The sequence below is a fragment of the Lynx rufus genome, unplaced genomic scaffold, assembly GCF_022079265.1.
Source record: "Lynx rufus isolate CCGP_SWC_20201006 ecotype Redwood Valley unplaced genomic scaffold, mLynRuf1.p SCAF_48, whole genome shotgun sequence".
In the NCBI taxonomy this organism is placed as follows: Eukaryota; Metazoa; Chordata; class Mammalia; order Carnivora; family Felidae; genus Lynx; species Lynx rufus.
Genome location: NW_025814865.1, coordinates 350381 through 374860, shown reverse-complemented (window position 1 = coordinate 374860; position 24480 = coordinate 350381). Strand labels below are relative to the sequence as shown.

At 56.1% G+C, this 24480-nt stretch overlaps 2 protein-coding genes across 2 annotated transcripts; both read right to left on the bottom strand.

Moving 5' to 3' along the window:
• Nucleotides 1-710: 710 nt before the first annotated feature.
• LOC124525791 (testis-specific Y-encoded protein 2-like) lies at nucleotides 711-13054 on the bottom strand. The gene is made up of 9 exons (XM_047098373.1): nucleotides 12931-13054; nucleotides 5069-5119; nucleotides 3542-3966; nucleotides 2751-3197; nucleotides 1976-2053; nucleotides 1717-1828; nucleotides 1479-1624; nucleotides 1301-1385; nucleotides 711-739 (listed from the first exon to the last, which is right to left on the bottom strand). The coding sequence occupies exons 1-9, from the start codon at nucleotides 13052-13054 to the stop codon at nucleotides 711-713; spliced, it is 1497 nt and encodes a 498-aa protein (XP_046954329.1).
• A 4172-nt stretch (nucleotides 13055-17226) lies between these two features.
• Nucleotides 17227-19928, bottom strand: LOC124525781 (testis-specific Y-encoded protein 1-like). Its single transcript, XM_047098363.1, has 5 exons — nucleotides 19263-19928; nucleotides 17937-18014; nucleotides 17671-17782; nucleotides 17403-17548; nucleotides 17227-17298 (listed from the first exon to the last, which is right to left on the bottom strand). Exons 1-5 carry the CDS (start codon nucleotides 19926-19928, stop codon nucleotides 17227-17229), a joined length of 1074 nt encoding a protein of 357 aa, XP_046954319.1.
• Between the last annotated feature and the right edge of the window lie 4552 nt (nucleotides 19929-24480).

Sequence of the window (24480 nt, the reverse complement as noted above, 5' to 3'; positions counted from 1 at the left end):
CAATCCCTCAAATATGTATGGCTGCTCCTGAGATCCTGACCTTGTCCACGAGACAGTCTGCATTCGTAGACATCTGAAAACCAGAGGGTATTCAACCCTGGGAATTCCTCCCTGTGTGGCGGTTCAGTCAACATGACTGAGGATGTCACCATGCGGGATTCTGGGGGCACCATCATGGACATCCCCAAACCCTGAGTATTGGACATCCCTGGCCTGTGCTGGCCTCTGCATTTCCTTGAACTTCCTCATTTTCACAGGAAAGATATGAACCTGGGCGCTGGCCTTTCTCTCAGGTTTGTGCCCTGTCCTCCCTCACTCAACTCCCCATTGGTTCAATCTTACTGACCTCACACGCAATCCCAATGTGTGACCCATCCCTACGGACAATGTCCTACGTCCCGCCCTTCCTGGGAACTGCAATGTGCAGGCACAGAACACTTACACCTCTGGACAGCCGCATGTATACATGGACACGCCCCAGAGCGTACCTGAGCAGAAAACACACACAAACACTTCATGCTGTGTATCTCCCATTCTATATTTCTTCAAATGTATATTCTTCAAATGTACTTCTTCCAATGTCTTTCTTCAAAACCCTGTGCCACGTGTCACCACCAGCCTTGTCCTTCTTTCACGGGCAGGAGAATCTTGTGGACCATCGGTGAGCATCGGAAGGGTTTCCACTGGGGTCCGTGAAGTGCGATGCTCCTTCATAGTCTTCTCAAGATCGTGCATATCCCTGGGATATACGGGTACACACAGACAGAGGCACACAGACACACCCACACCCACATCGATACACACACACACACACACACACACACACACACACACACACACACACACACACACACACGACAGGTGAGAGTCTCATCTGGGCCCTGTTTAAGGTTGCTTGAATGTTTCCAAACGGAAGGTAGAATGGGAGGGTGTGATAAGCTGTGCCAAAGCTGACAAGTGGCTCCAGAAGCCAGACAACATGTCAGTTGGTGGCAGGAGGCCTGAGGGTGGGGCTCATGGTCCTGGAATGACAGTTGTCACCGTGCTATCTGATGAGCCAGCTTGGGATGTCCCGCTCTGCTCATTCTTGTTGTCTAGCCCACTGCCCACCTTCAGCCTCCCCAAAGGGGCAAAGCCTCTTTGACACGTTACGTCTTAAGACTCCCTGTCTCAGGCCGATGCCCTTTTGACCTGGCGTCACCTCCTGTGCCACTGTGAGTCTCGGTGCCTCCGTGCAGAAGAGAATTGTGCCATGGGCCCCACGGCACACATTTCAGTGCCCACACCCTTGGCTGCTCACCTCTTTCCCTCTCAGTGCTCTCTCCTGGGGCCTCCTCCACCTTGAAATACGGCAGGGGATTGCGCCAAAGATCCTCTATGATTATCTGGTAGGGGAGACAGGCCAGGCCTCAGGTAGCTATCCCACGCAGTGGGGGAACCCATGAAAATCACCTCCCTTCCTCGTTACAGGGCCCCACCTCAGCAATCCTGCTAGAGCCGGCAACGCTGTGGTCAGAGAACCAGTTGAAGAAGTTGAGGCTGCTGTTGTCATGCCTGCGTCTGTAGGCCTCCTGTCTGTACCTTGGGTACCACTGGATGGGACTGGAATGAGACGCCCTATACCCTGCAGGAAGACGAGTATGTGAGAAGGCGCCAGAGAACTAATCACATTCAACCCTCCACCCACTGCCGCCCATGCATTCAGTGGACACTTACCAGCAAGGCCAAGGACATACTCCTTCGTGACGACTTCATTCTGGAAGTAGGGGTTCTTGCCAAAAAACAGCAGGATCGTCCGGCATTCCCTGGGAAACTTGTGTTCCTCCACCTGCCGTGGTAGAAATGTGGGGCAGAAATGTGAAATCTTGTTCCAGGAGACCCGCCCTCCCCTGAGGAAGGAACACACCACTTCTCCCCACCACCTCCCCTGCCCACACAGCCACCCACCCACACCGCCTCCCACTCCCAGGCCCACCTTCAGATTGGTCATGTGGCGAAGCATGCTTTCATCGTGCTTGCTAATCAGGGCTGACATCTGAGGGTGGTTCACAAACTGCTGCAGGTCAAAGAGCCTTCAGGTGCTGGGCATGAGAGAGCTCGACCCAGAGAACCAGTGTGGACAGCATCCTGGCGTCCTCCCTCAGGGACTGGCGTCCTCCCCCAGGGCCTCACGCCCTCCCCACGGGCTGCATCCAGGCCCACGGGGTCTCCGCATTCCGCAGGGCTCTGCTACACACGCACAGGAGGCTGTGCACGCCCAGACGCCCGCATCCACGCCTAGCCTTGTGTGCTCATGAGGACACTGAGGACGCTTACTTCCACACAGCCACACAGCACACATCCGGTCTCGCGCCGACCGGACCGGAGGGCATTCGCATCGCCTAACCCGCAGCAGGAGGCTTAGCGGGACCCAGACACGTGCCCCCACGCGGCTTTGCGTGGGAAGAAGCCCTCGGTCATTTCCCCGTCCTGGCCTGGACCTCCACCGCCACTCCCCACTCTCGCAGCGCTGTTTCCGTGCCAGGTGCCACGGACAGCACACGTGCCTCCACCACCCCAGCACTGCCCTCCTCCCACACTCATTGCAGAGCCAGGACCACTGGATGGGATCACGTTTGCACCTTCCCGGCCACTGGAGCGTGGCTTAGCTCCAGTCCCTGTCCCGGGTTCCTCTAAATGTCACCTCCCTTTCCTTCCTCTTGTGCAAGCCCAGTCCCCTCTGGACCCTCCCCCAGCAGCAGGAAGGATACAGCCTTGGCCCAGAAACCACGGATGCCCTGGATGAGGGCACTTCTCCGTTCCAGATGATGCCGCCGCCTCTGCCACATCCTGAGTTTGAGTCGAGCGTGCTCCCGGCTGGCTTGTTTATTCACGGGCTGTAGCTCTATCTGAAGGGCCTCCAGAGCCTCCAGCGGGGAAGGGCAAGGACGGAGGCCTGTCTCGAACTGCTCCTTCTTATCCTGCTTCACCTGCAGCTCCAGGGCTTCTTCCACCCATCGGCCTTCCTGCTCACGCGGCTTCCGTTCCTCCTCCTCCCGCTCCTCCTTGTCCTCCTTTCCTTCCACCTCCTCCTCGCCCTGCTGCTGCTCCTCCAGCGCTCCCTTCTCCTGCTCCTCTTCCTCCTCGGTTTGCAATTCTGCTCTCCCTTTAATGGCTCCCACGCCTTCCCTGCCTCCTCCTGCTCCTCCCCCTGGTCCTCTTCCCCTGCCACTGCTGCCGCCGCCGCCGCCCCCACCGCCGCCGCCGCCCCCCGCCCCCCGCCGCCCCGGTCCAGGCCCCGGTCCCCGCCGCCGGCGCCGCCGCCCCCCCCGCTGCCGCCCCCGCCCCCGCTTGGATACCCTGGTGCTCCTGCTCCTCCCCTTTCATTTCCGCCAACTCCTCCTCCTTCCGCTCTTCCTCCTTCTGCTTGGGCTTCTGCTTCTCCTCCTCCTTCTAATCTTTTACTCCTGCTGCCTCTCCCCCGCTTCCTCCTCCTCCTCCTCCTTCTGCTCTTCTGTTCCTGCTGCTCCCCCTCGTCCTTCAGGTCCTCCTCCTCGTGAACCTGGACCTTCTCCTTCCCCGGCTCCTGCTCCTCGTCCTCTTCCCCCTTCTTCCTCTGGTCATGCCCCTCTTCCCCAGGCGCGTCCTCTTCCGCGGCCGCCACCTCAACCTCGTGCTCCACCAGGCCCCACAGCGCCTCCACCGCCACTATGTCATGCCCCAGCGGCACGGATATCTCGCTGGGGCCGCCCACCTGCCCCTCGGGTCGGGCCTGGCCTTGCTGCACAGGCTGTTCGCTGGTGGCCTGCAAGCCTTCGGCCTGCGCCACCTCCGGCCCTGCCGGAGACCCAGTGTCCCCATGGGCCCTCGTCTCTCGACCGCCCCCTTCCCGGTCGAAGGCGGCATGGGGCCTCCGGGCATCCCCAGTGTTTCGGAAACACGAGTCGCGCATCATGCGGCCCCGGCCCGAGACACGAACGGTGGCTCCTACCGACGACGAAGCGGGAGGTGAGAGCACGGCCCCCCTCCCCAGACCCAGTCGGGGGAGCCCGGAGGGCAATGGCTGGCAACTCGCTCCCCCTTCCTCCCAGAGCCCAAACGTCGACGGGGCGCATGCGCACGGTGCTGTACCCAGGATGCCTCGGCGGTGGCTATCGCTCTGCTGCCCCTGCCTCGGAGGCCTTTGTGGTGAGAGGGGTGCGCCTGCGGCTTTGAGGCTGAGGGAGCTCCAAGCCACGCCCAGGCTGCTTCACTGCCTTCAGGACCAATCATAGGGAGGGTGGTGTGCGTGGCTTCGGCGGTCCCGCCCCCTAGGTCACCCGGAAACTGGGGCGCGTCTGTTGCCTAGGCGGGAAGGCTCTGGGCCCCACGCAGTGCAACTCCTCCCGGGGGCTTGCAGCCGGCCCTCTGTGCCCTCTGGGTGTCCTGTTTGGCTTCTGGCCACGCGAAAGCGACCTTTGCATTCCACGGTGCGCTGGGCACGCGGCTATCTACACACACGGGTAAAGGGGGACCTCCACGCTTTTCCCACTTACACCGCCACCTTTGTTCATTGTGCCCCGAGTCCGACCAATCCACTGAGCGGATCACCTTGGCTGTCCGCGAGACGCACTTCAGCTGTGCGCCTGCTGTCTGTGCCCCCTGGTTTTCCATCTGCTCAGCCTCCTTTGCATACTCTCTACGTCCATCCTTGCTCCAAGAAGACATGTATGTCATGACAGCAGTCTAGCAGTGCACCGGCTAGGGAAGGTCGGTGACAAGAGGTGTGTGACGTGGGGAGGACGCCACACTAGGGGAGGCTGCGTAGCATGCGCGCTGCTCTTGCCGTTTGTCCCCGTTGCCTGCAAAGTGACACACTGGCAAGCACACACCGCCCCCCTCATGATCGGCTGCCCATCCCTCCCGTGTGTGGCAGTGCACAGGAAAGACCCGTGACCATGGGCCCTGGGACTCCTGGGGCTTGTGTCTGTCTCACGGACAGCGGTCCCCTTCCGCCCACAGTGCTTGGCCATCTTCTCACAGGGAGCCTCCCCAGGCCTTCGTTGGCCGTATGTCTGTTCATCCTGGTCCCATTTCCTTTACCACTCACTTAGGCGGCAGGCTGCCATGAGCGTGGGCGCTGACTCCAAACACTGTCCCCCTGTGCCACAGACAGCATGATTTCAAGGGCCTCCGAAAGGTGTCAGGGGGCTGGGGGATGTAGCTCTGGGAGGCAAGTGAGGGACACGCCCCAGGGTCTACACGAAGCCACATTACCACTTTGGGGAACCAATGAGCTGCAGAGGGTGTGAAGTGAGGGCAATGATGTGGTCTCCCTCCCTGTCAGGGCACTGGTGATGTGGACTCCCTGCCTGTCTCCTTCAGACAGCAGCAGCTACACACACACACACACACCCCACACAGAGCCACTGCAGGATTGGAGGCTCGAGATGCATTGCCTGGCCAGGCACCACACTCATGCGCTGCCTTTTCCCTTTGGTGGAATGCAGCGCTCCCCTCCCTCTTCATGGGACCAGGAGGCTGCCAGGCAGGCGGGGCCTTCTAGGATTGCCAAATTGGTGTGCCGGGCCCTGTGGCCAACATGTTGCTTCCGTGACACAGAAGAGGTTCCTCCAGACTCGCTGGGCCACGTCAGGAGACGTACGGGGTACCGAAATGCTCCGGGGTGGCTGTGATATACGAGGCAGCACACCACAGCTTCAGGGGACAGCAATGCATAGAAACGCAGGTGGATGGGGAGAGGCTGAACAGGTGGTAGGGGGCTGAGAGGGGGTGGCCACTGTGACAGACAGAGAGGCAAACATTTACCCCGAAAGGGAGAGGAACAGGTCCAGTGGTGAGCCCTCAAGCTGCCCTCAGCAGAGGATGTAGGGGGTGGGCAAGACAGGAAAGCAGGCCCAGACCCTGGTGCACCTGGCCTATGCAACTCACTCCCTCCAGAGAAATGGGGCCGGTCAAACGCCCATGCATCGCTGGAAGACCCCGTGGCAGGAACGTGGGAGCAAGTGTGGGTCCCAGGTGCAGGGACTGCCTGGGACAAGCAGGCAATGCCTTTCAGTTTGAACAACACCTACCACAATATTGGGGCCCAGGGGCCGGGCCCCAACTTCGCAAGGGACCCTAGACCAGCCAGGCCTGTCTCTGCAGGGTCATCCGGGAGGATGTTCACCGAGACCCACACCCTGGCTGGGTACACAAGGCCTTGCGATGATCCCCCTAGGCCGGTCCAGGAGCAGGACCGGACTTACTCAGGCTATCTGCTGCCTCCCTCCACTAATCCCCACTTCCTCGCAGGGAACTTTGGTCCTCCTCCACTGGGCCATGCAAGGCCCAACCCCAGCTTGCCCCTGGCCAAGGCAACACAGGACGAGCGGGCCCAGGCAAAGTCCAGGCTTTCCTCCCGTCACGAAAGGTGATCAGCTAGCTCCGTGTCGATCCCAGGAGCGAAGGGACTGCACTCGCTGGACTTTGGCACTTGAGCCTCCCCCTTACCCACCAAGTCAGGAAAGCCCCCAGTCTCTCTCCTTCGCTAGCCAACGGCCTACACACACTCACTCGGGCACAAAGATGCACGGCCACACGGCACGTGGACACACACACGCACGCGCTGCCAGCACAAACGCTAGGTCTCAGGCAAAAGTACTCACAGGCGCCAGCCACAATACACTCACAGACACTCTACTGGACCTCTGCACTCACTCATGCCCTCTGCCACATCCCACTCACGAGGCTAGCGCCTCCCCACGACCCACACTTGCTTCCCCCCCTCACACAACACATGCATTTGTCCTGGGGCCCAAACCCGGCTGAAAACTAGGGCAGATTCAGGACTTCCATTGGGTCACGGAAGCTGGCATTGAGATGCCAAGGAAAGGGAGCCACAACTGATACCAACCTTACAGTACCAATGGCATTGGAACATGGCATGTGGAGAAACAGCAGCCACGACTAGGTTCCCAGCCTCCTCGGCTCCTGCCCTTTCTTCACACCCTCTAAACACTGGGGACTCCCTTGGGTGTCAGTACCTCCCAGCTGGCTGCAACCTACAGGGCAAGGGCCAAGGGACTGACCTTTCACAGTTCACATGTATACCCAGCTTGTGTGGGCTGCCTGGAGGCACTCACGGCTTAGGAGGTCTGGATGTGCTCTGACCCCGTTACTTACGCGTTCCTTTGTGTGTTCCCTTGCAGCCCTGTGCCATCAGCAGCCTACTATGTCCATAAGGACATGCACAGCACACGGAAACCCAGATGCACTGATACTGTCCAGGGACAGGACAGAGACAGAGAAAGAGAGACGGAGGTGGGGGAGGGAGAAAGCGTTCCCTAAAGAAAATGATCACAGGGACTCAGAGACAGACAGACACCAGAGGGACATGGAAGGAGGCAGAGGAAGGAGAGTAAGTCATGACTATAGATAGCCACAGAGGGGGAGTGTGTGTGTGTGTGTGTGTGTGTGTGTGTGTGTGTGTGTGCCAGTGCCTGTGCGTGTGCGTGTGCATGCGTATGAATGGGTGAAATTGTCTGGGACTGAGACAGGGGTGTTGCCACGATTCCTGGACTCTCGAACGCCCTCTTCCAGCAGAACGGAGGCCCGGTATTCTCAGGAGTCTCAGCGTTTTCCGGAACACGACTCATTCGCTTTGGGGCCCTAGCCCATCCTCAGGCTGGGGCCATAGAGCACACGGAGTGGGAACATGAGACATGAGGCTCCAGACTAGGCCCAGCAGGTGGAGCGTCGAGGCCCAAGGTGTTTAAATGCCTGCTGCCTCCTTCTGGAGCCCACCAGCATTTGGGAAGCACGCCCATGGCCCCGTGGCCCTTCGGACACTGCAGTAGTTGTGGCTGTGGCTGGGGCTGTGGCTCTGGCGGTGGCTGTGGTGGAGGTGGGGCAGAGGCAGGGCACTGAACTCTTTGACCGTGGGTCCTTGGGGAGAAGGATCTCCAGACCAGACCCAGACAGTTGGCTGCTGTTCAGGAACAATCAGCAGGAAGGGAAGTGGGCGTGGCTCCAGCATTTGAGCCCCTTCCTCCCCTTCCCGGGTCTGGAGCCAGTGCTCTGCCTCCCCCTCCAGGGTGGCCTCCCTGTTTGGTGCATGTCCTTTTCCGCTTTGTCATCGACCACAACTGTCCTGTGGGATAGCTCATATCGGAGAACTGGTGCTACAGATCTCACCTCTTTGGGGAGGAGCCAAGATGGCAGACAGCATGGAAGTTTCTTAAGTGTCTCGTGTGCATGAAATACAGCCAGACCAACACTAAACCATCCTACCCACCCAGGAAACTGACGGGAGGATTAGCACAGCAATCTGCATATCCTGAACCACAGACTTCAACAGGTACGTGGCATGGAGGAGTGAACTTGGAGAGCGAGGAGGCTCAGGAAGGGAGGTGCTTCTGTGCCCGGAGAGGCGAAGGAGACTGGGCAGGTGGAAATTTTACCAATTTTCTTTAATATTCTTCTACATTATTCTTTCCTTTCGTGTCTATATTCACAAATTCTGTTTTACTCCCATATTCTCCTTCTAGTCTATTTCAGTGTTTTGATTTTTCAAATTCTCGCAACATTTCCCTTTGTAATATTTGTTATTTTCTAAATTTTTCTCCACTCCCACTTTTTTTCTCTCGTGTCAAACCCCTTTCAACACCCAGATGAAACATGCCTAGAATCTACCATCATTCATTCCCTTTTTTACGTGTGTGTTTTTAATTTCTTTACTTTTAACATTTTATAATTTGAATATTTCATTTGAATTTTCTACCTCATGAGTTCCTTTTCTCCCTTCAAAATGACAAAAGGAAGGAATTCACCCAGAAAGAAAGAGCATGAAGCAACGAGAGCCAGGGATTCAACCAACACAGATACAAGCAAGATGTCTGAAGCAGCATTTAGATGTCTGAAGCAGCATTTAGAACCACGATGATAAGAACACTAGCTGCGGTCCAATGTAGATTAGAGTCCCTTTGTGCAGAGAAACCATGAAGTAAAAACTGGCCAGAATGAAATTAAAAATGATATAACTGAGCTGCAATGACGGATGGATGCAGCGGTGTCAAGCATGGAGGAGACAGAACAGAGAATCAGCGATATGGAGGACAAACTGATGGAGAATATGGAAGCAGGAAAATCGAGGGAGATTAAGGAAAAGAGCACGGTTGAACAATTAGAGAAATCAGTGACTCATGCAGAGGGAACAACATCAGAATCACAGGGGTCCCGAAGAGGAAGAGAGAGAAATAGGGGCAGCAGGGTTATGTGAGCAAATCATAGTGGAAAATTTTGCTAACCTGGGGAAAGACACAGCCATTGAAATCCAGGAAGCACCGAGGACCCCCATTAGATTCAACAAAAACTGACCCTCAGCAAGGCAGCAAGGCATATCATATTCAAGCTCACAAAGTACTCAGGCAAAGAGAATCATGAAGGCAGCAAGGGGAAACAAGTCCCTAAACTACAAGAGAAGATAGATCAGGTTTGCAGCAGACCTACCCAGAGAAACTTGGCAGGCCTGAAAGGGGGGGGGGGGTAGGATTTGTTCACAGTGCTGAATTAGAAACTTACGCAGCCAAGAATTCTTTATCCAGCAAGGCTGTCATTCAACTTAGGAGAGACAAAAAGGTTCCCAGACAAACAAAACTTAAAGGAGTTTGTGACCACTGAATCACACCTGCATGCAATTTTAAGGGGGGACACTCAGAGGGGAGAAATGATTATCTATCTATCTATCTATCTATCTATCTATCTATCTATCTATCTATCTATCTATCTATCTATCATCATCTATCATCTCTCTATGTATATGTATATGTATAAGTATACTTATAATTCTATTTTTATTTATTTATATTTATTTATATTTATAGGTAGAAATATAATTAGATATATAGAGATATATAGATATATAGATGTAGATGTAGATATAGATATAAAGATATATAGATTTTTTTTCTCCAACTCTTCAAAGAAGATAATGGCCATAAATTCATAAATTTCAGTACTCAGTTTATTTTTTTTTCAACGTTTATTTATTTTTTGGACAGAGAGAGACAGAGCATGAACGGGGGAGGGGCAGAGAGAGAGGGAGACACAGAATCAGAAACAGGCTCCAGGCTCTGAGCCATCAGCCCAGAGCCCGACGCGGGGCTCGAACTCACGGACCGCGAGATCGTGACCTGGCTGAAGTCGGACGCTTAACCGACTGCGCCACCCAGGCGCCCCTTTCAGTACTCACTTTAAATGTCAGTGGACTCAATGCTCCAATCAAAAGACATAGGGGAACAGAATGGATGAGAGAACAAGCTCCATCGATATGCTGTTTACAAGAGACCCACTTTAGTTGTAAACACAACTTCAGAGTGAAAATAAGAGGATGGAGAATCATCTGTCATGCTAACGGTCAGCAAAACAAAGCCAAAGCAGCCATACTTCTATGAGACAATCTAGACTTTAATGTAAAGACTGTGTCAAGTGATGCACAAGGGCATGATGTCATAATCAAGGGGTCTATCCACCAAGAAGACCTAGCAATTGAAAACATTTATGTGGCGTATTTGAGAGCAACCAAATACACAAATCAATTAATCACAAACATAAGGAACCTCATTCTTAGTAATGCCATCATAGGAGGAGACTTCAACACCCCCCTCGCTGCAATAGACAGATCATCTAAACAAAAAAATCAACAAGCAAACGGGGGCTTTGAATGACACACTGGACAAGATGGGCTTCACAGATATCTTCAGAACATGTCATAATAAAGCAGCAGAATATACGTTCTTCTCCAGTGCTCATGGAACATTCTCCTCTACAGATCATATCCTGGGGAAAAAAGTCAACCCTAAGGAAGTTCAAAGAGATCGAGGTCACACCGTGCATATTTTCAGACCACAACACGACGAGACTCGAAATCAACTGCAAGAAACAATTTGGAAAGGTAACAAATACTGGGAGACTGAAGGACAGCCTACTAAAGAATGAATGGGCTAACCAGGGGTTTAAAGAGGACATGAAAAGTATACGGAAGTCAATTAGAAAGTATATGGAAATGATAACACCTTTATATCCTTAAAGAGGATATAAAAAGTATATGGGAGTCAATGAAAAAGTATATGCGAGTCAGGGATAACACCACAACCCAAAACCTCTGGGACGCACCAGAGTCGGGAATAAGAGGACCTATCTAGCAAGTCAGGTCTTCCTAAAGAAGAAAGAAAGATCTCAGAGACACAACCTCACCTGACGCCTTAGGAGGCTGTAAAAAGAACACCATAGGAAACCCAAAACATTCAGAAGACAGGAATTAACAATGATTAGAGCGGAAATTAATGCTATTGAAACCAAAAGTCAAACAAAACAAAAACACACACAACCTCAAACAAACAAACAAACAAACAAACAAACCAAAATAGGAGAACAGATCAATGAGCCCAGAAGCTGCTTCTTTGAAGGAATTAACAAAATTGATAAGCCAGTCATCAGTTTGGTGAAAGAGGAAAAGGAAAGGGCCCAAATTAATAAACTCAAGAATGAAAGAGGAGCGATCACAAGAAACACAGCAGAAAGGCAAACAATAATAAGAGAACTTGGGGCGCCTGGGTGGCGCAGTCGGTTAAGCGTCCGACTTCAGCCAGGTCACGATCTCGCGGTGCGTGAGTTCGAGCCCCGCGTCAGGCTCTGGGCTGATGGCTCAGAGCCTGGAGCCTGTTTCTGATTCTGTGTCTCCCTCTCTCTCTGCCCCTCCCCTGTTCATGCTCTGTCTCTCTCTGTCCCAAAAATAAATACACGTTGAAAAAAAAATTTAAAAAATAAAAAAAAAATAATAAGAGAACTTCAGGAGCAATTATTTGCCAATACAATGGGCAATGTGGGAGAAATGGACAAATTCCTAGAAACATACACACTACCAAAGCTGAAAGAGGAAGAAGAGCCAAATTTGAACAGACCCATAGCCAGTAAAGAAATCAAACTGCTAATCAAAGACCTGCCGAAGGAAGAAGACTGCAGGGCCAGATGGCTTTCCAGGGGAGTGCCAGCAAACATTTCAGGAAGAGGTAACACTTATTCTCTTGCAGCTGTTCCCAAAATAGAAATGGAAGGAAAACTTCCAAACTCTTTCTATGAAGCCAGCGTTACCTTGATGCCAAAACCAGAAAGAGACCCCACTAAAAAGGAGAAGTATAGACCAATTTCCCTGATGCACATGGATGCAAAACTCCTCAACCAGATATGAGACACTCGGATCCAACAACACATTAAAATGTTATTCACCACGACCCAGTGGGATTTGTACCTGGGATGCAGGGCTGGTTCAACATCCACGAAACAATTAACGGGATTCATCACATCAATAAAAGAAAGGACGAGAACCACAGGATCCTCTCAATCGATGCAGACAGAGTGTTTGACAAAATACAGCATCCTTTCCTGGTAAAAACCCTCAAGAGAGCAGGGATGGAAGGAGCACCCATCGAGATCATAAAGCCATGTATGGACGACCCGACGTTACTATCATCTCAGTGAGCAAAAGCTCTCAGCTCAAGTCACGAACGAGACAGGAATGTCCACCCTCTCCACTGTTATTCAACATAGTATTGGAAGTCTGAGCCTCGGCCTCTTCACCCTTCTGCTCCCCCTCTTCAGCTACTGCTCTTCCAGCCCTGGCTCTACCTTTTCTCCTCCTCTTCTTCTCCCTCTGCTCACGTCCTCCTCAATTTCCTCCCCCAGCTGCTCCTGCTCTTTGACTCGTGCTCCTCCTCTTGCTCGTCCTGGACTTACTCCTCCTCCACTTCTTCCCTCGCCTGCACCCCATCATTCACTCTTCCTCCTCCTCCTCCTGTAACTCCTCCCAGTCGTCTTCCTCCATCTGATCCTCCACCTCCTCCTCCAACTCTTCCTCCTAGGCATCTTCCTCCTTCCCCAGGTCCTCTCCTGCTACTGCCCTTCCTGCCCTACCTCTGACTTTTGACCTCCTCTTCTTCCCTCTGCTCTCGTCCTCCTCAACTCCCTCCTCCAGCTGCCCCTGCTCCTTTGGCTCGTGATCCTCCTCTTCCTCGTGCTGCACATCATCCTCTTCCATTTGTCCTTCTCCTGTACCCAGTCATTCACTCCCCCTCCTCCTCCTCCACTTCTTCTTCTAACCCCTCCCAATCCTCTTCCTCCAGCTCCTCCCGCTCCTCCTCTTCCTCCTCGGTCTCTTCCTCCTTCTGCTCCTACACTTCTGCTCACGCCATTCCAACCCTGGCTCTACCTTTTCTCCTCATCCTCTTCCCTCTACTCTCGTCCTCCTCAACTTCCTCCCCCAGCTGCTCCTCCTCCTTTGGCTCGTGCTCCTCCTCATCCTGGACATCCTCCTCCTCCGCTTGTTCCCTCTCCTGCACCCAATCATTCACTCCTTCTCCTCCTGCTCTAACGCCTCCCAGTCCTCTTCCTCCAACTCCTCCTCATCCTCCTTCTCCTCCTCGTCCTCGTCCTCCTCCTCCTCCAATGCTTCCTCTGGTCATCCTTCTCTTCCCCAGGCACATCTTTGTCCCTTAAGACCACCACAATCTCCTCTAAGAATGGGAGCAAAAGCTCTCGCACTGCCCCCAAGCCATCCGCAGTGAGCACCGGACCCTGGGGCATGGGCCCTCACAAGCCATCGTGTCCCTGCAAAAGGAGCCTGGCAACCTCCCGGGGAGACCTGGTAGTGGGAACCTGGGACAGCGACAGGGTCCCCGGTGCAGCGACACCCAAGGGACGATCGTATCGTGCTCTGTCTTTTCAACAACACCTATAAGCGGTATCGGATCTAGAGGCCAGGCCCCAACGGGCCTCACATGCGGCCCCTGACCAGCCAGCCCTGTGTCGGCAGCGCCATCCAGGAGGAAGCTCACCGACACACATGCCATGCCTGGGACCCCAAGGCGCTCCGATCACCCCCTAGGCAGATAAGGCCAGGGCTAGGTTACTCCATGGGACCTGATGCATCCCTACAGTCGTCCCCAATTCCTTGTAGGACAGGTCGGACTTCCTCCACTGGGCCATGGGGTCTCCATGCTGTCCAGCTGGCAGCAGCCAACACATGACCAGCGGTACTGGGACACTGTCCAGCCTTTCCTCTCATGCCGGACGGTGGCCGCGTCTTTACCGAAAGCCCTGTAAGGGGGCAAAGGGCTGTGGGGAAGGCAGGTAGGCGGGTAGCCAGGCACAGATGAGACCACCCGCTGTGATCCCGCAGGGTCACTGGGACTTCAATCCATCTGGCCCACACGCAAATGCTAGGGATGGGGCTTTGGGGGCAGTGCGGCTTCAGGCTTGCAGCTTCAGCGTCAGGGAGCTGGGCACACACACCTGTGGGCAGAGCCGGCAGCAGACTGGGACCAGTGTTCCTCCGTAGGCCCCCTTGACCCTCCACCACCTGAGAAGAATATGGGGGGTGGGCTGTAAGGCTTTAGACTCCCCAAAGCGCACACACAGTGGGCCACGTGCTGCCCGCTGCAGTTTGGGGCGGGGCGGGGGGAGCACGGTCGGGATTCCTGACTCCAATGCCCACAGCATTCTCCGTCGACATGCAACCGCTGAGACACTGAGAAAGGAACCCAGTTCCCCATGTTACATGAGGCCAGGAGTCGACAAAGCCTGAGGCTAATCAGGGACGCCCGCACAGGGGCTGAGAGGCTCATGCTGGCACCACTTACGTGCAAGGGGAACAGAGTTCTGGGACACACCTTGACATGTCCCGAGCCCAGCTGCAGCGGCAGTGGTGATCTAGTGTGGCGGGGAGAGGTGTTGCAGGCAACGAACTGTCCCCTAAGAGAGCAGCTGGCAGGCTGCTCACCTGCCCATCCACACTCGGATCCCCACACACCACACTGCTGCGGCACTCCAGGGGGACGCAAGTCACCTGAGGGCTAGGGTCCAAGCTCCTCCCTTTCCCTGGGCCTGGTGCACAGGAAGCAGAGAGGAGAGCCCCGAGGAAGAGCTGACTGGTGACAACACATGGCACGTCGCCTAGAGCAGAGATTCTTGCTGGACGCCTCCCTCCAGCGAATTACCTACGCCCTCTGCACACAACGTAGCCTGACAGCTTGGGTTCTTTAGCTACTCTGTGCACAAAGTCTGGGCACAACCTTGTAGCCCCTCCGTATTTGCTACTGTAGGCCCACCAGGGCAACTCAACACACACACACACACACACACACACACTCACTCACTCACTCACTCACATAGGCACACACTAACACACACACAAGCACACTCACTCACAAGTGGTCCACTGGCCGCTGGGCACAGGCTTTCCTCCCCTCGGTCCCCGTCTTGACCTTGCACCAATTTCCCTTTTGCACCTGACTTGAGCCCCCTGGCAGAGCAACGGTTGCACCGTCCCAGCGATTACCATCAGGATTCAGGAGGGAAGGGACTGCACTCTTGTATTGTGGCACCTGACCGTCCCACATAAGCACCTCATCCACAGAGACCCCTGTGTCTCCTCTTGTCTCGCCAGCGGCCTACACACACACTCCCGCACACACAGAGACACACGGCTACGCAATTGCACGAACATATGCACGCACACACTGCCGGCACCACCACGGATCTCAGGCCCAGTGTGCCACAGACGCCCACACACACTCGCAGGAACTCACGCTGGATCTCCGCCCTCGCGCGTACTCTCTCCATGAAATCCCACTCATAAGCCTCTGTGCTGCCCACAACCCACACCTGCCTCTTCCCCTCACACATCTCCCATCCTGAGCCACTGTCTCAGGACAGGGCTCGGGGTCAAAGGGACCCCGGGTGTGGGAGGCAGCAGCAAGGTATACTGGCATCGACTGTGAGAAGCCTGCCTACTCCTGAGTTCTCCGGGGACACGGGGCCTTAGCTCTGATCCTCACTGGAGGCGTTGCTCACTGGATTCTCTCTCACCAAGGAGACGACACCCCTCTGGGAGCAAGGGTCCTGGCTGAAATTCCCCAAGTCCTGGCCACACTGTACCAGGACCCAATGGACCAATTTGCTCCCGCTGTGCAATCCCCTTCCCTGCCTTTCGGCTCTGGCCTATACAACAAGTCTCCACATAACAGGTCTGTCTCTTCCTCCTCCTCCTTGCAGACTCTGCCTGCCCAGGAAGGCAGGCCTCTGTGCACATGGCAACACCTGCCCCACACTGGTACTGCACCTCTCCTGCACACACAGAATCACCCTGGCAGCGGCTAGGACAGTCACACTCAGGTTCCGTCCTCGTCGTCCCTCCTCGGGTCCCCCATAAACACACACACACACACACACACACACACACACACACACACACACACAGACACACAGACACACACACACACACACACACAGACACACACACACACACAGACACACACACACACACACACACACAGAAACAGAAGGGTTTTTAGCTTCCTGTATGTGTCCGCATAAACATCGTGGCAACTCTTCAAGGCTGCCACATGTGATCACTTCCCCAATTGTCTCCGGGGCTCGTAGAAGACAGGAGACGCATCCACCCATCTCTTCCAGCACTGGTCGCGTCCTCCATTGTTCCTGATGGGCAAACATAGAAGTTCTGTGCCTTTCACGTCCACACAGATGCAGAGCCCCTGATGCATATGGGCACACGCAGACACATTCGCGTACATGCACACACACGCACCCCCACACAACAGACACCAAGAGTGATATGGGATATTTTCAAATACATCCCAGATGGTGCCACTCTTTTGCCTCGCCCTTTTGGGATCCCTCTTGCTTTGTCACCCAGGGATTCCTTTCCAGCCCCCAATGGCCTTGGGCTAGTTCTAAGAATGGCTGTCAGGTTGCGGGAGGACATGGCGTGGTGGGGCACATGGAAGGAAGTGCGAGATTCTCACCACAGTGGCGCCTGGGGACACGGCAGCTCCAGTCCCAAAGACTGGCAGGCAAATCCAGACTGAAGGAGCAGGGGGAAGCCCGGGAGAGGGCGGACATCCACGGGGAGCATCTGTGGTGGAGAAGCATTGCTCCTCCCGAGTGGCCCTCCAAAGCCCCAGCCCACAGCACAACTGCATTTGGTTTGCAGGCATCGACCCACTGTGTGTTTGCAGCTGAGTCCCTGCAGGTCCCTTGTCATCCTCCCACCCGCTCCCCATGCTACCTGGGTCCCAGTCTCGGCGGACCTTCCATTTCCAAGCCAATGTCTGGCCCACGTTCCTTGCCCATACAACACATGTGTCAACACACTGCATACTGGGGTTCTCACCGACACGTGCGCACGTCAGGTCATTGTCCTCTGGTCCCTTCCTCCCACAGGTAGTACTGCAGGGGATTGGGCCACAGGTCCTCGATGATGATCTGGTAGGGGACACAGGCCGGCGCCACATTGGGCATAGCCCACTCTCCTCTCTGGCCGGGGGCCACCCACATCCCACTGCTGACGAAGGCCTCAGGGGCCCCACCTCGGCAAACCTGTTCGTCCCTGGGCAGCTATGCTCACACAGCCAATTCAACAAGTTAAGCCTGGTGGGGTCATGCCTGCGACTGGGAGCTCCACGTTCATAATCCCAAAACCACTGGACTGGAGTGGAACGAATTGCCCTGTAGCCTAAAGGAAGAGAGGATTTGAGGAGCAACCAGACGGCCTCCTCTCCACCCACCCCTCCCTCCTGCCCCTGATTCATGCTCATCATCCCCCTGCCCAGCACCACCATGGGACCCACACTCTACCAGCAAAGCTAAGCTGATACTCCTTAATGATCACTGGGTTCCAGAAGTACGGGTTGTCCCCAAAGAAAAACATCACTCTGCAGCGGTACTTGGGATGGCCCACTTCCTCCACCTGCCGTGAGCAACGGGACAGGAAGGGCAAGTGTCCTCCCTCGGGGTCCTGACCTCCTTGCCTGGCTGTGAGGGTGAGCACCTTTGCCTCACCCTCTCCTGCCAAATCCCACACCCGACGGGACGGCCCCCAGCCACAGCCTCCCCGGTCTGACCTCTAAGTTGACCACGTAGCTGAGCACGTCTTTGTCCTGGGCACCGTTCAAGGCCGACAACTGGGGGTGATTCAGAATCTGTGCTGGGTCAAGGAGCTGTGCCTTCAGATGCTGTGGAATCAGACACGGCCCACAACCACAACCCTCCCAGGCTAAGAGCAAGGGACTAGATCATGGCATGTGCAGAAAGACCAGGAAACACTAGCCCCCACACTCCTCAGCCTCTGCAAATGCATCAGACCCCATCGACACTGCGCTGTCCGTTGGCTTCCTGTACCTCCCACGCTGTCTGCACACAGCAGGGAGAGACTCCGCTGCCTGGACTCCTCACAGTTCCTTCATATCCCTGACCTGTGTGGGTTGCCAGCAGCCCATCATAGCTTGTGATGTCGGCATGTGCTCTGACCCCTCCTCACGGCTGGGTGTTTTGGCATATTCCCGTGAAGACCAATGTTGTCACCGGCCTTCTGAGTCCAGAAGGAATAACACGGCTTACAAGAAACCGACTGCACACTAACGATGCAAACGGAGGGTGTGGGAGGGAGAAAGAGATCGAGAAGCACGGACAAGGAGGGCAGAGGAGGGAAAAGAAAGTAGACACAGTGACACAGCCAGTCAGGAGAGAAAGACATGGGTGGGACCCAGCCGGAGCCTGAGGACAGAGAGGGAAGCAGGGGTGGAGATACCAGGAGAGAGTCCTGTGTGTGTGTGTGTGTGTGTGTGTGTGTGTGTGTGTGTGTGTGTGTGTGTGTGTGGTGTGTGTGGGTGGGTGGGTGGGTCTGTGGAGGCAGATTGTACCCCGCTCGGAGTAGGTCTGAGTCGTCCTCCTGTCTGGATCAGGGGGGTGGCATGGTTCCACTAAAGGCCATGAGTGTGTGTCTGAAATGCTCTCTTTTGACGGAACTGCTAGAAAACGTGCACAGCCTGTGAATGTGAAGGTGGGTGTGCGGCCTGTGTCACTCTCCCATTTGGCAGCGAAACGTTTCCTTGCCTTATCTGCTCTGAGTGAAGGCTGCTCTGTGCTACCCTAGCTCTGGTAGCATGGGGACACATGCCTCACGTCCACAAATAACGTGTGAGAGCAGCCTGCAGGCCAACGCTGGCGGACACCTAGAGGAAGCAGGTCCAAGTCCCCAAGTCCCCCCATCCCCAACAACCGCCCCTGTCCAAGGCCTTACATTGGATCCCAGACCGCACCAACCCAGGGCCAGGGACCACTGCCCAGCTCTCCTCCCTGGGGGCCATCGCCCTGAGGCACCCTGCTCTCAGGGCCCAGCCCTCCTGCACAACACCCCCGCCATCACCCACCAGCACAAGGAAGGATACCGCCTGGGCCCAGAAGCCAGGGATGTGCTCGATGATGGCCCTTCTCTGATCCAGGTAAGAAATCCGCCTCCGAAGAATCCTGCGCTTCAGCCGCCATAAGGCCCTGGAATCTTGGGCATTCCCAGCGCTGATCTCCAGCTGAAGACGCTCCAGCGCTGCCAGCGGGTCCTGGGCTGAGGCAGGACACAGCACTGGCTCCTGCTGCTGCGGCTCCTGTGAGAGCTGGGGCCCCTCCTCCGCCTCTGCATCTGCCTCGGGCTTCTCCTCTTGCTCCGGAATCTCCTTCAGCTGCTGTCTCCCCTCCTCCACCTCCTCCTGCTCGCGCATGTCCTCTGCTTCTGGCTTGGCTCCCTCAGAATTCTCCTCTCCAGCCACCTCTTCCTCGGTCGCCTCCCCGTCCTCTTCCTCCACCCCGATCACCACCTCAGCCGCCACCATTCCGTCATCCAATATCACCACCAATTCCTCCGCTGGGCTTGCCCCCTGTATCTCACACCCGGCCTGGGCTTCCTGCACCCCTGAACCTGGGGACTGCGGCCAGCCCACGCCCTCCAGCGCCCCTGCATTCCCGCGGGCCCGGGACTCTCGACCTTTCTCATCCAGGACGATCAGGGCCCTGGGTCGACGGGAATCACCGCTTTTTCCGGACCGCGACACGCTGGCCATGACGCTCGGCCCCGGCCCCAGTGTAGCTAGGGCAGCCTCAGGACAAGGACAGGGAAATGGCAGCAGGTGGAGAGAGCCTTGCCCTCAAGACGGTTGGCTCCCTGTTGCCTCCCGCCTCAGCCCGCCCAAGTTGGGCGCAGGCGCACAGGCTCTGGGATTTGACGACTCCGCATTGGCCGCGGCTGCCGTGGAGGCGGGGCCTAGACAGAGGCAGTGAGGAGTGTGCGCATGCGGCCTGCGGGCGAAGTGGTTCCAGGGCAGGTCAGGCCCGCTGGCCAGGTTGGCGGAGCAATCAGTTGCACGACAGCAGGGCAGGGTGTTGGCCGCCGGCTAGCGCACGCCAGCGGCCGGTCCGGGCTCTGGAGCAAGGGCCCAGCCGCCAGCGTGGACCCCGTTTTGCCGCATGTCCTCTTCAGCGCTGTCACCTTCCAGGCCTGACTCGCGAGGTCCCCGGTGTCACACAGTCTGTGTTCGCTTGTACACCCTTTCCCCAGAGGCCTCACTACGGGCACCAGAGCACTCAGCACAGGAACGTCCGCAGCGTGAGCCACTGTCTGCTCCGTCCCCTTGCCCCTGTTTCATGAAGCTGGGGCAAGGCCTGGAGAAGTCCTTAGGTGTCGCGCCTACCGGCGCCACATGCCCGTCCGCACGGTTTCTCCTCCTTGGCCATCAGGCTGAGGGCGGCGGTAAGGTGGGCGCCCACCCAGAACCAGTGACACCCACCCTAGACATACCCCACGGCCGTGTCCTTGCAAGAAAGCAGCTCAGCAGAATTCACTGCACTGCAATTCAGAGCAAACAACAACCCCCAGAGCCCCATCTGCCACTGGTGCCCTGCTGATCTCCGTACAGAGCACCAGGGAGATGGGGTAGTAGGATTTAGCAGTTTCCTCCGGTCCGGAAATCTAACCTTCCACTAAAAGGAGGACGACTCCAAGCAGGGCGCTTAGGGGCCCCTCACCGAGAATTACAAACTTGTCTGTGTCTGTCTCTGAGAAAGCCCCATGCCTGCTGTCACTAGTACACACGAAAGCAGACGAGTTCCCTCCACGTTTCCCAGGTGCCAACGAGAATTCTGAAGAAGCGTGCACCCAGACACAGAATGTCCACTGAGAGAGACAGCGAGAAACAGACACGCAGGGAGACAGAGATATAGAGGGAGAGAGAGAGACACACATGCAAGCAGATGAAGGAAGGACGAGTGGGGGGGAAGACCGGCCTGGAGAGGGAGAGTCACAGGGAGACTGGCGGGAGAGACAGGGAGGAGGAGCAAGACAAGAAGAGACAGAGGGGCACCTATTACAAGGAAGACAGGCGGAGACAGGGGGAGGCATTAGTGAGGGAGAGGAGGGAGACGAAGACAAAGAGAGCTGGAAGGAAAGTGGGAGGGAGGGACAGGAAGAAGACAAGGGAGGGGGAGGCAAGGGGAGGGTAGGAGGAAGGAGAGCAGGGGCAGCCGAGGCGGAGACAGGTGGGCTGACTCTGATGACAGGGCAACTGCAGTGTGCACATTCACCTGGTGAAGTTCACCTGTGCAATTTCCACAGAGACGAATGCTGTACAGTGGTCAGCCCTCAGCACAAACGGCACCGTTCCCACCTGGACCTTAAGGGCAGTCTGAAACGATCCCTGAACTAGAAGGAAGCTGCAGTGAGGCCATTCTGGGTGGGGAAGAGGCCACCGCAGGGAGGAAAGCAAGGACCCGATCCCCACAGGGCTGCTGGAGGCCCTGTACTGACCAGCAGCAGACAGGAAACGGGACTGCCGGAAAGAGACCGCAGAGACCTAGGGACAGCACGTGCGGGAAGAAATCACGTCCCCAAGCTCGGCAAATGCAGGGAAAAGCAGAGGCTGCACATCCGTGAAAGTCAATGCTTTCCGAGTGGAACCAACGAGGTTCTCACAGATGCCCAGGAAATGTGCTCCACTCTGAGGCCCCTCGCCTCTGGCAAGCTTCTCATCCAGAGCGACTCATCACAGAGAAAGGGTGCACCGTGAGCAAAAGAGCCAAGGTCTCCTTCGCATCCCCGGACGCAGACAGGTGATCCGCCCAGTAATTTCAAGCCAACGTATGGTGATAAAGGTTACATTCCACCACAGTGATGGAGGAAACTCGCACCCGAGGGGAGGACAATGAGTGAGAACCGCATCCCAGGCTGTAAGGTAAGGACAGACCGTCCAGCTGTATTGACGGGTCACGAGACCGTGACTCAAATGTCTGTACAGACACCGAGGGTCTGCACAAGCACGAGGGCTGGATACTTGTAAGCAGGTAGCTGGATTTCTGAGTCTGGGCTGCCCGTATGATATGAAAGGCTAACACGTGCAAGCAGAGCTATGCCCATGTGATGCGGCTCAGCCCCCTGGGGCGGTACTTTGTACCCTGTGGAGGACCCGGGAGACGCATGCAGGCGGGCTCCTTGTGCACCTCTGCCACCGGGCACATATGTGGGAAACGTAGGGCCAAAGGGTCCGCCGTCGGGCTTAGTGTGGCTCACCCTTCAGCGGGTGCATTGAGCATCAGTGCAGAAAGCACTGGGCTCCCTGAAAGAGGCCAACGCCTGACAGAAACACAGTGGTGCTGACCCCTGCTTGATGGGCTCCTGAGGAGACTAAAAGGAGTTAAAGGCATGCAGTCCACCAGAGAGTGGAGTGGTGTTAAGCAGGGGAGGGTGCGATGAGGAGGTGTCGGGCCTAGGGTGTGAAGAGGCGGTCATGCCATGTGCATGAGTTCTGGAGATCTCACTTGCACAGGGCAGCCGTAAGCAACGCTTCACCGCCTCGTCAGGTTTCTCAGAGCTAAGTGCTCTCACCACAAACATAGAGGGTTTGCTGAGAAATGTCCCGGTGAAGGGGGCTGGACGGGGCGCTTGCACGTGAAGGATACGGGCACCTCCGTGACTGCCCGTTGTGTACCTCAGTCACGCACTAGTCCTGGTGGACTAAGCTGAGCTCAGTACCCTGCAGTCAAAGGTGTCTGCACGGTTCCCACAAACATGAATCAGACTCCCAGGTAGGAAGTAAGGGACCAATGAGGGACCAGAACACACAGGAGGCACACGGAAACGAGACACACGCTGGCAGGGGGAAGTCTCTCCCAGCCAGGAACATGCCACATGGCAAAAGAGTAAGTGGGAAAACGTTGCTAGACCGCTTTTCACACTTCACGCCTGCACCTGCAACGTGCAAGCCAGTGACGTTTGAGCCCCTAGGGTCCAAAGGGTTTGGAAACAGAAGGACGGAAAATAGAGGCGCGACTTAATGCTCACAGCAAGGCAGCTGCGTTTGGGGACATTACCTGGCTGGCAGTGAGTGCATGGCCAATCCTCTGACGAAGGTCCTACGGGCACGGAAGGATTTCTGGCTCCGGGAACATATCAGAGACCACGCAGAAGCCCCTCCCCCTGACAGCAGGACAGCAATTGGATCTGTCAGTGGAAGAAAGGGGTTGAATTCAGAGGGAAACCCACTCAAGCGCAGGAGCATACACCAAAGACAAGACAGGCCAGCAGAGCCGCAGCTGACACAACACGCAGGTGTGCAGAGACGAAGGCGGTTACACGGGTACAGCTGTGCCCACTTGGGCCAGGCAAGGAGGCATCACCAGAGAGGCGTTGGCACAGGCAAAGCCAGGGAAGGACCCAGACACGCCAGGGCTCACTCAGGGAGACAGAGGAGCACAGGCAAGGCAAGACATTTCCTGGACACAGAGAACAACAGGACGATCCCGACAGGCCAATGAGAGACACGTGTGGTTCAGAGACATGGAAGTCAGAAGGCTCCTGAATTGCCGAGGGTGTCCCCTGTCGAGGGACAGCACTCTGGAGCCCACACACGCTGGTGTTGTGGTGGAAGAGGCCGCTAGGCAGCACATAGAGTTGTGCAGGGGGTTTAGCAGCTCCTGGACCCTGGGGCTCCCCAGGGAGTGCTGCGGCGACGGGAGGACACCCGGGGCTGCAGGGTGTGCGGCATGAGGGCTGTAATCCGTCGGACACAGAGCACCCAGGCCTCTGACCACGGTCCCTGGACACAAGTGTCCACACTTGAGGGTTCGGCTCTGGGGGCCGTGAGCGCATTCCACACCCACACCTTGCCCGTACCTTCTCTTTGGGACAGGCCGGGCGGAAAAGTCACCCTGGCCCCTCAGCAGGTATTGGCGGCAGATATGAACGTGTGGGGGACCCTGTGTTCCCCTGTCCCGTAAAGTGTTCCTGTTGGGCAAGACCTATCAAGTAACGGCCTGCTTGTGCAGAACGATGCCCCAAAGGGCCCGGCCCCGTGACCACTGAGGCCGTGTTCCCACTGCAGAATCATGGGCCATACTTTCTTTGGATGTTCACACCCAAAGACACGGGCCAGCACAGGGAGCTTTTCCAGGGTACCCCGACGTTTACACATCAAGCAGCTGAGAAGACGTGCTTCTCCAGCCAGTGTGCAGACAGCAGCGAGAGAAAGACCTGCCTTCCCTTCTAGAGAGTGCGACAGCCTCCGCCCTGGAAGAGGTAAGGCTTGGGCGTACAGATCCCCAACTCCACAGCGTGCTGACACCCCG

Excerpts from the sequence above, each read along its gene's own strand:
- LOC124525791 (XM_047098373.1), bottom strand. The coding sequence starts at position 13,054 with ATGGAAGAGGATGATGTGCAGCACGAGGAAGAGGAGGATCACGAGCCA. Across the intron at positions 3,967-5,068 it reads CATGGCAGCCTGCCGCCTAA|GAGCCACCGTTCGTGTCTCG; the intron begins GTGAGTGGTAAA and ends CGTCGTCGGTAG. Across the intron at positions 3,198-3,541 it reads CGGGGAAGGAGAAGGTCCAG|GGACCAGGGGGAGGAGCAGG; the intron begins GTTCACGAGGAG and ends GGCAGGGGAAGA.
- LOC124525781 (XM_047098363.1), bottom strand. The coding sequence starts at position 19,928 with ATGGCCAGCGTGTCGCGGTCCGGAAAAAGCGGTGATTCCCGTCGACCC. Across the intron at positions 17,783-17,936 it reads GCTACGTGGTCAACTTAGAG|GTGGAGGAAGTGGGCCATCC; the intron begins GTCAGACCGGGG and ends TGCTCACGGCAG. Across the intron at positions 17,549-17,670 it reads GTATCAGCTTAGCTTTGCTG|GCTACAGGGCAATTCGTTCC; the intron begins GTAGAGTGTGGG and ends CTCTTCCTTTAG.